This window comes from Podarcis gaigeae, assembly GCF_964106915.1.
Source record: "Podarcis gaigeae genome assembly, chromosome: 4".
NCBI classification, from domain to species: Eukaryota; Metazoa; Chordata; class Lepidosauria; order Squamata; family Lacertidae; genus Podarcis; species Podarcis gaigeae.
Genome location: NC_139677.1, coordinates 67115297 through 67129235, shown reverse-complemented (window position 1 = coordinate 67129235; position 13939 = coordinate 67115297). Strand labels below are relative to the sequence as shown.

Below are 13939 nucleotides of genomic sequence, written 5' to 3'. Positions count from 1 at the left end.
TGTCTACACCTACTGACACTGGCTCGCTGGCACTTCAGACAGAAGCTTTTCTCAGCTGTAGCTAGAGACTGAACCCACTACCATGTGCTCCATGACTGAACTACAGCCTCTCCACACATGGAATGGAGTCAGCATGAGTAGGGCAGTTTCCCCAAGAATGGAAAGTTATGACTGCATTTGATTGAAACATAAAATCAAACCGTGTCATGACAAACCAATGAAACAGCGTGCCAAGAGGCTTACTTTTACCAAGAGACACTTTTTGGGATTTTTTTGGTCACTTCCAGGTTTGGTGCGGTGCGATGCATGCATGCGTGGTTGCACACATATGGGACTCGCTTAAAACAGTCATTAACATGGATAGGTAACGTTTCCAAACAAGAACAAAAGCATCAAGTGATACTGAGGATAATCCTAAATGTATTTCTTATCAATAATTAAGTGCGGCGCGAGCACATTTTTATTCTAAAAGCGTGGCCCAGAGAAAAATGTTTGAGAACCACTGCTATACCCATTAACCTGGGAGCTCCATTTGATCTTTTGAGTAGACATGCATTGGATTGCAATTTTCATTTCTTGTATTAATATGTGAACCAGAGAGCTGCCCAATACTCCTGAAGAACAATCACATGTGCCATAAACATGAAAGTGTACATGTATGAGAGACTGTCCTCTTTAAATGTTGCTGTAACTTGACTTTGTTCCATGTGATACATACTCGTGTTTATTCTGATCAACCTTTAACTGGCCTTCATTGAGATTGTGCTTTAATCCCATTGAAATCTATACTCAATTTCATGCAATTGTTTTAAGTTCAATTAATTTCATTTTCCTGAGGAGTAGCCAACAAAGAATTTTGCAGCACCTTAAAAGACTTCATACATTCATTATGGCAGCAGCTTTTGTACAGTTGACTTCATCAGATGCATTAAGCATTATCCTGAAGTGCAGGTGTCTATACACATGGTAGTGGGGAGGGAATTGTAAACAGCCAGATCAAAAGGCAATGAAAGTGCATAAAAGTATACAAATGGCTATTTGGCCATTCACAAAAAAGATGTTGGTGATGAGAAAACCCTGACATTGGTAAGCCCATTAATGACACATAGTGTGATTAAAAAACCCTGCCCTGATTGAGTCCACAAGTAATAGCACTGAGTCTCTTGATGAACTGTAATTCAGTAGTTTCACATTTCAGTCTCCCTTGGAAGCTCCTTTGTTCTAGAATGACCAGTTAAGGGTTAGAGCCAGAGTGCGGCCGTTGGTGTTTGATCATTGTCATGAGACTGGAATTCACAAAAGCTTGTGCCATAATAAATTTTTAAGGCGCCACAATACTCTTTTGAATATTTTCACTGGGACTTTAGTGTGACTTTATTTGGATCTGAGTTGCTGAGTACTGAATTTTCCTCTAATCCCCACCTCTGATTTTCTCTGCTGTTTCAAAGACAGCACCATAATCTTTCCTCTAGAGCAGGCAAATGTGAATATGGATATAGAGTATACTTGCATCCTTTTTTGCAGTGTTTCTCTAGGAACCATTGAGCAGGCTGGATGAGTCTTTAGATAGGGATGGGGATATGCATCTCAGTCTAGGCAACTGTTACTATAAACAGCACATCTGGGGGATAACCAGCAGTCAGATAAGGGGGTGTTTTTTAGCAACAAAACCAGCATGGTCTCGCAATCTAGGGAGCTTGCTGAGCCAGAATTGTGGCTTGATGGGTGTTTTTTTTTACTCCAAAATAAAGTGCAGAAAAATTTGTTTGTTAAAATATATGACTGACACAATGTGGACAGCACATTGGTACCGATTCATGCAAATGTTACTGTCTTGTGAACTGTTCAATCACATCTCTAATGAAACCCAGAGGTGGTCATTCTAAGAAACCTATCAACCTCTTTGTCTGTTAGAAGAAGAAGAAGAAGAGTTTGGATTTGATATCCCGCCTTTCACTCCCCTTCAGGAGTCTCAAAGCGGCTAACAACCTCCTTTCCCTTCCTCCCCCACAACAAACACTCTGTGAGGTGAGTGGGGCTGAGAGACTTCACAGAAGTGTGACTGGCCCAAGGTCACCCAGCAGTTGCATGTGGAGGAGCGGAGACACGAACCCGGTTCCCCAGATTATGTGACTGCCGCTCTTAACCACTACACCACACTGGCTCTGTTAGATAATTTGCCCAATTAGCATTTGTATTATTGATCTCTAGTCGCTAAAGGTAAAGGTACCCCTGACTATTAGGTCCAGTCGCGGACAACTCTGGGGTTGCGGTGCTCATCTCGCTCTATAGGCCGAGGGAGCCAGTGTTTGTCCGCAGACAGCTTCCGGGTCATGACTAAGCCGCTTCTGGCAAACCAGAGCAGCACACGGAAACACCATTTACCTTCCCGCTGGAGCAGTACCTATTTGAAGCCACGAAGAGCCACTGCCAGTCAATGTAGACAATACTGAGTGAGGGGAACCAGTAGTTTGACTCTGGACTCAGTACAGGGCAACTTTCTCAATAATCAACACATGGGTTTGTTTGTTTTTTAATGCAGATGCCAATGCACTAGGCCTGACAGATCCAAGACTCTGCTACATTCTGGATGGGATCCTCTTGATTTATGCTATAATCATCACAGCCTGTTTCGTAAAACTAAAGGTGAGTCCTAAGCCTCTTAAAGATCAAGTGTCTTCCCATTTTAAACATACAAGGAATGACCTGGGAAACTTTATTTTTATTTGTAAACTCTGTGTCTTCAATTTCCTGCACCAATTCCACCCACTTTTTCCAACCTGAGATTAAGGATGAGTACTGATGAGCTGTTGGTCACTTGGATCCATTTGAGGAACCATGGTGTTTGGAAATTTCAGCATTTCAACAGAGCATTCCATTGGGCACCTGGTATGCTGGACAATGCTTTGAATGGTTATACAGTCATGTATAACCTCAGGAATTCAAAGATGCCTTGTGCTAAGGAACTTCTCACCACTCAGCAGTAGGTTTATTTAAACTTGCTAGATCCTCCCAAGCCCTTTCTGGGATCGCTAGATGGAACAAGGAAGTCGTGCAAGGATGGTAAACCGGTGTCCTTGCTGGACTACAATTCCCATCACCCCTGACCACTGGCCATGCTGACTTGGGCACCTGGGGTGATGACAGTTGAAATCCAGCCACATCTGGAGGACCACAGGTTCCCCATTCCTGAAGGAGGGTATCCTGAGAAGTCACTGGAGATGCCTGGCACTTTGCGGTCTCTTCATTGATTCCTTAGGACCAGGTGGGAAATCTCTGGCCTGCAAGCTAAACTTCACCTGCCAGTCTTCTACATTTGGCTCAAGAGACTTTTTTCTCTCTGAAACCATATACACCTGAATATCCTGTGTATCTGCTGATGTGCAGAGTTCAGTCCTGTGTGGGTGTGGCTTGGCTGAAATGGCCTTGCGGGCCGAATGGAGAAGTGTGGCTGACCTAATGAGGCAGATGGGCTGGAAGTTCCCCCTGCTGACCTATAAGCAGGAAGCAACAGTATGTCAGAAAACTTGGTCCCTTTTCTCACTGGCATTAAATACAGAAGAAGAAAGCTTTAAATGAAGAAGTGAAAATAGGCAGTGGCCAAAATTGGCAAGAAGGGGCCGCGATGCTTGCCTCCAGCAGAAAACAGCTGACCTTAACATTGGAAACCTTTCATGAGGTAGCCTGAGGGTAAAGAATTTGGTTTACATTCCCACTGCCTGATACATATTGTTTATAACTACTGGAGTCAAAACTTCTGCCCATTGCCAAGTCAAGATAGTGATCATTAGGGAGGGCATGATAAAGTACCCCAGTGAAAGGGTTTCTCTGTTTTACCACTGAGATTCTGATCGAGGAGTAAGTCAATTGACAACCAGCTGCTTGCTTCCAGCCTCAGATATTGGCCAAGTGAAAAGCAAAAACCATCCCTTCAAACCTAATGAAATACATTTGAAATGGTGGCAGCTGCTGTTTGTGGTCCTCAGGTGACGCCTTTGCAAGCTGAGTTATCAATGTAAAGACTGAATCTTTTGCCTTTCCCACTCTGTATTCATATTCACACACAGATAAGCAGTGTATACAGAGACAAGAAGTACAAAGAGAGAGAAGGGAAGATGCAATCCTGTTGCCAACCTTCAATGCAACTTTCCCTCTTGTGTACACTGTAGTGGGGGTGTTTCTGGTTTTATCTATTTCCACGTGTACCCATTCATTTCATTCCGTCTTCTATGGGATTATGTGGTGCACTTCGTAAGTGATATGGTATAGTTCTGTGTTGGAAATTCCCCATCATTCTGAGGATGGGAGGTGCAGGAATTTGGAATTCATTCATGTTTTTTGTGAGAGAAGTTAAATGAGTGTTTTTTCTGCCACTTATGCCCCCCGCATAATGTCTATGACAACGGTACCTCGTACCAAATGTAAACGAACTGTGAAAAAGATTCTATGAACTGAAAGTAGAGATGCTATATGTACTTTTTTTGTTACACAAGAAAACTTTTAGTAATAACTAATTAAAAACAAAACAACAAAACAAAACAAAACACTTTCCCTCTTGGAAATTTGAGATTTCATACCTGCCATTAAAAGGTGCCTGATGAACAATACTTACTTTGGAACCGTTTTTCCATTTACCAACAAATGGGTAAATCTCTACCATTGCCACTAGGAGGTTGTTTAGCTGCAAATAAAGTTAGGATAAGATTGCAAGAACATTGCAGAGAAACTTTTCAGTACTCTATTAATATCCTAATACATGTTTGATCTTCTTAACGGCTTGGTGTTCTGCATATCACAATGTATGCATAGTTCCTGAGAGTTTAGGAAAAGATGACCAAAGATCTAGAAATTCTATGATGAATCTACATTTTTACGTGCATTTTTAATTTGCAGTTTTCATACACTTACATAACTGGCATTATTTGAATTTGGGAACAAGAGATATTGGAATATTGGAATCGCCATGAAATGTGTGGGTTGTGGGTTTATAAAGCACCATTTATAAATCACTAGCAGAAATTATCCTGTTAAAGTCACATTCAGAGATAGAAATGGGCTTTGTGTTTTCCAGATAAGCAAAGGCTCTCCTGAACCTCAAACTTCTCAGAATTCAGAGGACCTATATAATGTAAGTACTAAACTTATGTCTTCTTGAAATTGAATGATTTTTATTTCACAAATAAAATAAAATAATTATAATAGGACAGACAATTAAATGAGACCAGATTTCATGGATCTGCCCTCAAGATTCAACTAGGACTCCTCCAGAGTCTGGGCAAATCCTAAGCGGATTTTTAAAATTCATTACCCCTTTTGTTCAGAGTCCTCTCAAGTTCCCCCAGCTTAGCAAGGGTGGAGAGTTAATGGCAGTGAGATTTTCTGGCAATAGAGGTATCAGTAGTGGGTCTCAGGAGTTAGGTTTAAATCAGAAGTGGACAATCTTTTCTGTCTGGTGGACCAGATCTTAATCTGTTCTCCTGGTGGACCAAATTAAACAGGTGGTCTTAGGGATGTCAGATGCTGCTGCACTTTGAAGCCCCAAGAGTTGGTACTTCAAAGCACAGTGTGGGTGGCAGCCCCTCCACAATGAGGAGCATGCAGATCCAGTTTTATATCAAATGAAATTACAGCATCCAGTAGATCGCCTCCCAGTTAACTAGATTAACTATATTCCATTTGGAATATACTCTCGTCTTTCAGTGTGTGGTCTTCTCCATACTAATTAAAATAGTGGTTTTGCTTTGCTGCTTCCCCACTTTAAGAATTTGAAAGAAACATACCTTCTAAGGAGTTTCTGGATAGGGCAGCACTCTCAAGTGTATTCTTCTATTTTTAATCACTAGATTAAAGTCTAGAGTAAGGCAACCTTTGGCTTACCTGGCTTACCTATTTGCTATGAAAGAGATGGCAGTGCTCTGCTCTGATAATATGTACAGAAATACTCAAGAGTGTTTCCATTGCCCCACCCATACTTTACCTTTTGCATGTTACTCCTGCACATTCCTCCATTATGTCAATAGCCCAAAACTGGAATGTAGCAAGTATCTGATAGGTGCTCACCACAGGCAATCATCTCCCAACCAACCAGGTGTATGCCCATTGCTGAGAGGGGATTGTGCCAGGCAATCAGCTGCCAATCATGTTGGAGGCCCTGTGGGTGAGTGGTTCCTAGGTCCAGGAAACTGGTCCATCAGCTGTTCTGGGTAGTTGTGTAATTGGGGCATTGCCACTGGAAACTCAGATGTATTCCATGTCCAAGAGTGCTTTTTGTCAGCTTGGGCTGGTTTGGCAGTTGCAACCATTCTTGACAGGGGTGGCTTGGAGAAAGTGGCCCACGCATTGGTAACCTCTAGGCTTGATTACTGGAACACACTTGAATTTGGTCCAGAAACTGCAGCTATTGTTGGTCTGTGGGGCAACCTGTCAACATATGACACCTCTGTTGAAAGCATTGCATGAATTTCCAGTTTGCTCCTGGGCCATATTACAGTTCTGGACCAGGATAGCTGATAAGCCAGTCACTTAGATCTGTGGATGAAGATTTCTTGACAGTGCCACATGCTCGTGCAGTAAAGCCTGACATGACTTGAACATGTTGGGTTTTTTTTTAGCATTGTAGCAGCAGTTCTCTGGAATTCTTTCCCTCCAGAATGCTATTGCCAATATTGTTTGGTTTAAACACTGCCTATTTGTGGAACTTACACTTTTACATGTGGTTTTTGTTTTAAATACACTGCGATTTATTTATTTTTTGATGTTGTGTAAACCACTTTGGATACTGTGTAAATCTATAAGCACTGGAAATATATAAAATGGTTGCTTTCAGTGTTGATTTACACCCATGGAAGGAAATCTGTGTGTTGGATGTTTGCAGGAGACTGAATGGGTCTGTCGGTAGAACATGAGACTCTTAAGCTCAGGGTTGTGGGTTTTGCTGGGCAAAACATTCCCACATTGCAGGGGGCAGGACTAGATGATGTTTGTGGTCCCTTCCAACTCTACTGGTCTATGATTCAATGAAAAAAGCTCTTCTCAAATCACCCTTTTTATTTCTGCAACATTTTATTCTAGCTGGCTTCACATTTTGAATATTGTTTAAAAATTCATATTATATTTCATAATAACACAGGTTGTTCCAGCAGAAGCCAGTGCTACAAATTCCTTTAGTGCAATGGAACCTCTCCCCCTGCACCCTCCATAAATCTGCTTGGGAGAGTCAAGAGGAGGAGAGGGAGATCATTCTATCAGGAAAGCAGAAATGCTTGTACTGACAAAATGATGCCCTTAGCCTAACATAGTATCCCACCCAGTCTATTTTTGTACACCACTCAGGTATTCTTTTACTGTAGAGCAATTTCTAAATTCTTAAATCAGTCAATAAGCAAGGGAAGCCTTGTGTGGTTATGGGGAAATGGCTACACATATAGTGGTCCTATTCTGGCCTAAAGTCTAGAGACAGATGGTTTGTGGGCTTTGAAGGAGGAGAGAGCACGACCTACATGAGTTCTTCACAGCAGTGTCCTATGTGAAAGCAGGGTTAACCTTGTTTTCCTGTTTAGAATCAAGAGATTCTGGTTGGCTCCTGCTAGAAGAGAGAATGAGCTTGCACGTGCAGCTTACACCATGTTGCTGCCATAAAGACTCTATGTGTGGCCAGCTCGGTTTCCTGTTTAGTATAAGAGCCAGCTGCTCTAATGCTAAAAGGAAGGTGAAGACAGAGGCCTGTTGTACAAGGGCTGTGCATGGGACTGTGACTATGGCTATTCTCTCCTGCAATGAGAGGCAGCCCTGCAGTAGTAGAGAGAAGGATCATTGGCAGAAAAGTTTGGGACGGCCCTTGTGAGTGGAAGGGTTTATATGAGAGGTCACTAGGAAGCCTGCATTGGCATCCCATGAAAGGTGGATGGTGGGAGATTCAGGAAGCAAGTACTTCTCAGCACAACACAGAGTTGAATTATGGGATTTGCAGCCCCAAGATGTACAGATGGTCACCAACTTATGAGTTTTCAAAGGTGTCTAGACAAATTCCTGGAGATCATCAACAGCTACTAGTTACAATGGCTGTATTATCTCTGGCATTGGGGGCAGTATGCCTCTGAATACCTGGTATGACCCAGGTATGGTCCAGAAGAGTGTTGCGCTCAGCATAGGCCACGGAGAGAAAATAATGCTGGACTAGATGGAATTAATTTCTTAATTAATCCCTTGACTGCGGAAGGATTGGGGAAAGTGTTAGCAACTTGAGTCTAGGACCAGGATTTTATGGGATGGTTTTAACATAACAGAATGTGATTCACTGAGCTCATGTTTGTTTTTGAGTCTATTTTGAAGACACAGTACTGGTCAGCCCGTTAGGAGCTCTGGACTGCAACTTACCAATGAGCTGTCATTCTTGTAAATGTCCCTATCTATATATTTCATTTCAGAAATTGTCTCATGGAACCAGAGATGAATATGCATCGCTGGGAGCGAAACAGACAGATGCTGACATTGAAGGAGGGGGGAAAGCCCAGGTACCTTCACTCATCTCATCCTGGTCCTTTTATTAAATTCAGGCCACTCTTTTCCGTGCAGAGAAAATGTCAGCCCAGCTCAGGCTGCCACTGGGACATGGCATCCCTGACCTCTCCTAAAACAGCAAAGAATCTGATGGCACTTTAAAGACTAATAGATTTATTATTAAGGATGGAATAAGGTTTGTGGATTACAGTCCACTTCCTTAGGTGCATGAAGTGCTACTCTGAGTTACTGGGGTGGGTGGGTGGGTGGGTGCACACGCATGTGGTTTGATTAAGCCACTAAATTGCAATGTTTCAGCCCCATAGACTGTGGACTGAATAGAGACAAAGGATCATTCACACATTATATATGTCAGGATGTCAGTGCTATCAAGATAGCCCCCTTCCCACTGCCATGTGTACATATACCAGCAACTCAGGATAACGCTTCATGCATCGTCAAATGCAGCTAGAAATTTTGTGACTAATCCAAGACTAGCATCTCTGTAAGAATCTCTGCAATGCCTTGCACATCCCCAAATACTTTTTTGATATTGTCCACAAGAACAGTTGCAAGAACTGCTTGTTTTTTCCTCCCCTTTTCAGCACAGAAGAAAGCAAGCTCAGGACAGAGTTTACAGTGTAAGTAAAACCAAGAACTGACCATTTCAGAAAAGCGTTTTGGTTTCTTGCCATATTGTCTAGAATTTTTCTAAATTGCTTTTCAGTTTTCTAAAATGACCAGCCACCTTCACATAAAACCCACCTAAAGACATCTGAAACAACACTGGGAAGTAAATTGTGCTACCATGTAGGCATCACCCTCATTAATTTCTCTCTTTTTGCACACATATGACGATTTGCCAGTGTATTTGTTTGACTGTTTGTGAGCCCATGGGTGCCAAATACCTCTCCCAGAAGGTGTTTCAAGACCCAGCTTGTTTTCATGCTGTTAATGAACCCCAAAAGCAGTCTGCTTTGGTTTACAAAAACTGATCTGTTGCATTTTAGCCTCACTCTGCTGGAGTCCACTTTTTCTTTCTTTTTAACGTTTTCTGCACCTGCATGCAAACTTTTTTTACATGTGTGCATGTCTATTCCTATGCCATTTCAGCAGCATGCTGTTTGTGATATTTTCCTCTGCTGCAGCAAACAGCTGCCATGAAATAGCTTATTTCCTTTCCTTGTGAGGTGTGTAAACGAACCTCTCTCTTGCCTCCTCCCAGCTGGGTTTATCTTCTGTATTCCTACTCCTTGTTTCTATCTAGCTGCTGCATCCCTCCCTTAGTGTAACTTGAGGGAGAGAAGAAAAACTATTGCTGGAATTGCTGCTTCTCAGGCATTGAGGTGCTACTGCGGTATCAGCAATTGGTTCCAAAGTCACAAGCACTGAACTTTAGGAAAGCAAAGCATAAGGCTCCATGTAATCACTTTTCAAATGATTGTATGCCATTAATGACAGGTAGAATGTGCAATTGAACAGACTGTATGGCAGGCATGGGAAAACCATTGGCCCTTCATATCATGTTGGACTCCAACTCCCATTAGCCCCAGCAAACATGGCCAATGGCCAGGGATATTGGGAGCAGAAGTTCAGCAACATCTGAAGGGCCAGAGTTTTCCCCAACCTGCTCTGTGGGGTAGTATTCCCCAGCACCCACCCCAGTTGTGGTAGTGCAAGTTTGTTGTACAGGAGGAAGTACTGTTGACTACAGCAATCTGCTGTGTGACCTGCCACAAGGCTTCCTGCCCTTTCCTTATGCAACTAGTAGCCCACCAAGGGATGCTCAATTAGTGCAACATTGAAATCCTCCCGTGTCTGTAGTATGGGAGTAGCAGGGACCTATTTCACATGGGGGGAAATTACCAAATAAAGAGAGTATAAATCAAGAGTAAGTGCTGACCTGCAGGGTCTCCCCATCTGGCCTGCAGCATCCCCCCTTCTGCAAGTAGACTTGAAAGGAGTTTTTTTACTGTACTCAACAAGTGGTTTCTTTCAAGTCTAACTGCAATGTGAAGGAAGAAACATTGCCTTAGTCTGGACCACCAATCACATCTCCTCTCCCATGAATGAACACAGGGAAAGTATTGTTTTGTTATATCTATATAGCAAGGATAGAGAACCTGTAGGTGGCTCTCTAGATGATGCTAGACTACAATGTTTATCGTCCCTGACCACTGGACATTGCTTGCTGGGGTTGATGTGAGCTGGAAGAACATCTGGAGGGAGAGTCCATGGTTTCTTATCTCTGACAAAGAGGAGTGGTATGACAGAAAACAGTACTTTAATTTTATTCGTGCTGACACTATTTTCTGATCTTCCATGGCCAGGCTCTACAGCGGGATAAGATGGCTGAAGCATACAGTGAAATTGGAAAGAAAGGAGAGGTAAGTGACACTTCTTGCCAATTTAGCTCTACACATAAGGTGCCAAGGTGGCTTCAGGCACTACTCTGCCTGCTTTTTCCCTACCCTTTATTTAAAGCAGTACTGTCAAGCAAAACAGAAGTTATAGTATCCTCCTCACCCTTTTGATATTGTTTGAATGACACTTCTGTGCTTTATAATTTTTATTTATTACTGATTAAGGGGCAGTTGAGTCAGATTGTGCAGCACCTTCTTAAAAGACCAATCAGAAGCAAGCCTCCCACTTCCCCCAGTTAAATTGAGCCAAGTGTGAGTGTAATTATTTGCATGGGCAAAAAGATTTTGTATTGATGCTGGGCTTCTTTTTTTCAGAGACGACGTGGCAAAGGCAGTGAAACAGTTTATCAGGTAAGGCACAGCGATAGCAAGCCTATCTCCCTACAAACTTCAGGGTCACAATCCTATGGAAGCAAGCTGCACAAAAACAGCTCACACAGGAATCTTGTTTGCCTTTGCTTCAATTAGTTTCTGGCATACATGCACCCTGTCAATTTGGATCACCTTTCTACAATGGGAGAACAGAGCAAGTGCCCTGTTCCTCACTTTGAGCCACCTAAGAGAATATTTTTGCTTGCCCAGAGGTGTTAATGCAGTCTGTGAAGGAACAAGTACAGAGGCGCTTCTAAGGGCAGTATACAACTTTGCTTCCTCCAACAAACAATGGACCAGTCACATTCTTCTCCTAAGCAGGACTTTTGCCTTGCTATGAATCTCAGCCTGTCACCTTTATTTACTCTGGATAGAAAGCCAGAGTTGTTGGACTTATTTTTAGCAGGGGCATATGGACTTAGTACTTCTGATTAATAACTACAGTTATATTGATTTAGTTATAACTTTGAGTCATCTTATCTTTCTTTATCAGGGTCTCAGCAAAGCAACGAAGGATACATACGATGTCCTTCAAATGCAGCCCCTACCACCTCCTTACTAGCTACAGTTGAGTCTAGCAAGAGGAGAACTAACTCCATGGCGAGCAGGAATCTTGATTACCATTCTCAAGATGATCTGTTCAGAAATCTGTTGCCTTCTACAACAAATACCACTTTTACATGAGCATAAAAACCAAAGCTCCTTTTTAAAACTAATTTCAAGTTGTAGCTTTCAAAGTGTACATAGCTATAGAGCTTGGGCACCATGTTGTTGCTCAGATAAAATTTAAGACCAGCTGTTGTGATGGCTATTTCAAAGTCATTTTCTTTCCTGGAGAAAGATGTTTTTTGAAGCTAAATGTGCATTAAAAAATGTTGCTCATGTGGAAGGATTTCGTTCCAAAACATCAGATAATTCTGAGCACCAACAGGTTAACTGCCCCCCTCTCTTGTTATAGGTTTGGGTTTTTATTTATAAATAGCAATTGGGGTTTGGGGGAGGAGATATACAGTGTATCACCATTGCCCTGAAGGACCTTTTTAAACACTCTTTTGCCAAGATACAAAAACATGCACCACCATTGACCTTGGACTGAGTGCAATAGGGCATTCTTTTGAGTAAACATGCACTGCTAAAGGGATTTAATATGAAAATTGACTTATGCTGCATGAGAAGTATGGGCAGGCACAGACAGTATGTTCCCATAGTTAAGAGAATAGAAGTAGGTTCTTCTTCCACAGGACATATGGTTGGTTGAAATGAGTAATACATTACCTCCTGTTTTAAATGTAGATGCTTCAAATTCCTGTTAAGACAGAATCCTGATCAAACTTGTCAGGTGCTGCAGTCCTGGTTAAGTGAGCTTAATACCAGTGGAGCAAGGGGGGAATTAGCTGGGGAGCATGTTTACACAAAGGAATAGCCAGTGGATTTACTCCATAGTGTGTTTAGAGTTGTAGCCTTAGGACGTGGGAAGTAACAGCTGCCTATTATGCTTTTTCCCCAGGCAGAGAATTTTATACCTTGAATCTATTTCCCTTACCTAGTTTCACAGAGGAATTTTATTCCTTCTGCCCATCTTATCAGACTGGTTGATCCAAAAAGGGTTCACATACATCTCTATCAGCAAAATGGAAGTGAGAGTCTGCTTGTCAGAACTCATACCACTTCCCAAACTCAGGGGCTGTAGTTTATTCCTTACAGAGCAATTCCCAGCACCCTTAAACTACAGATCCTAGGATTCTTGGGCTGGATTTAGGTTTGATGAGGCCCTTTGTATGTCCAGCTGTCCTTTGTCAACCACAAATTGTCGCTCTTTTTTGTGTTGAATATATGCTATATGGTAATTTATGGACCTAATAGGTATCTAAAGCCATTTGCACATAACAAAATATGCATTTTATCAAAGTAATTGTTAAACATCTTAATTGTATTTCAGTTCATCTTATATATTGGAAATACACATCCAGTTTTTTCCCTTTAATTTTTTGGGAGGCCTCCAAGAGAGTAGGGCCCCAAGCTATATAGCTCTTTTTAGCTTATATGTAAATCCGGCACTGGGCAGAGGTGGTTAAATGTATGGGGTGTACACAGCCTAAATCTGATCTTTCAAAAATACACTTCTGGAGCTTTAAATCTATAAATTAAGTTGAAAAGAACAAAGAAAATGTTTTTCTATCTAAAGAACTGAAACCATGTGTTCTGTGTATTTTTAAATAAAAGCTTCTTAAATATACCTGCTTTTCCCTCTTCTGGTCTTATTCTGGATTCGTTTGAACTTCATAGTGCCATGTTGCAGTGGAAAGTAAAAGGGGAAAAAGAGCTTAATGAAAAGGAGCAATAAGTCCTACAAAACCTTAAGATTTAAAGCTAAACAAGGGTGCACAGATACTGACTTTTAGGACAGTTTAGAAGGGCAGCAATATTTATTGTAGGACCAAACTAGTAGTATGCATGACACATACGCCTGTAGCAATAAACAAATTATCTTGTCAAGGACACAAATGTAGAGAATACTAAATAAATGTGCATTACGATGTTGAGCTAGTTAGACAACCTGCACATGGTGGTTACTTAACTGAAAGAATTTAACACATCCTGTTCAACATGGAAGCCGTAAGTTGCTAGTAGTGTAAGCTTTTAAA

At 41.8% G+C, this 13939-nt stretch overlaps 1 protein-coding gene across 1 annotated transcript in view; it reads left to right on the top strand.

The window, feature by feature from the left end:
• The window catches only part of CD247 (CD247 molecule), a 42625-nt gene extending 29095 nt beyond the window's left edge, over window positions 1–13530 (top strand). The window contains exons 2-8 of the mRNA XM_083737524.1: window positions 2543–2646; window positions 5072–5128; window positions 8427–8513; window positions 9105–9140; window positions 10830–10886; window positions 11238–11273; window positions 11788–13530. Of these exons, the coding sequence (XP_083593650.1) occupies window positions 2543–2646; window positions 5072–5128; window positions 8427–8513; window positions 9105–9140; window positions 10830–10886; window positions 11238–11273; window positions 11788–11856 (446 nt within the window). The 3' untranslated portion in view covers window positions 11857–13530. The remainder of the gene's footprint in view (window positions 1–2542; window positions 2647–5071; window positions 5129–8426; window positions 8514–9104; window positions 9141–10829; window positions 10887–11237; window positions 11274–11787) is intronic.
• The last annotated feature ends 409 nt before the right edge of the window (window positions 13531–13939 follow it).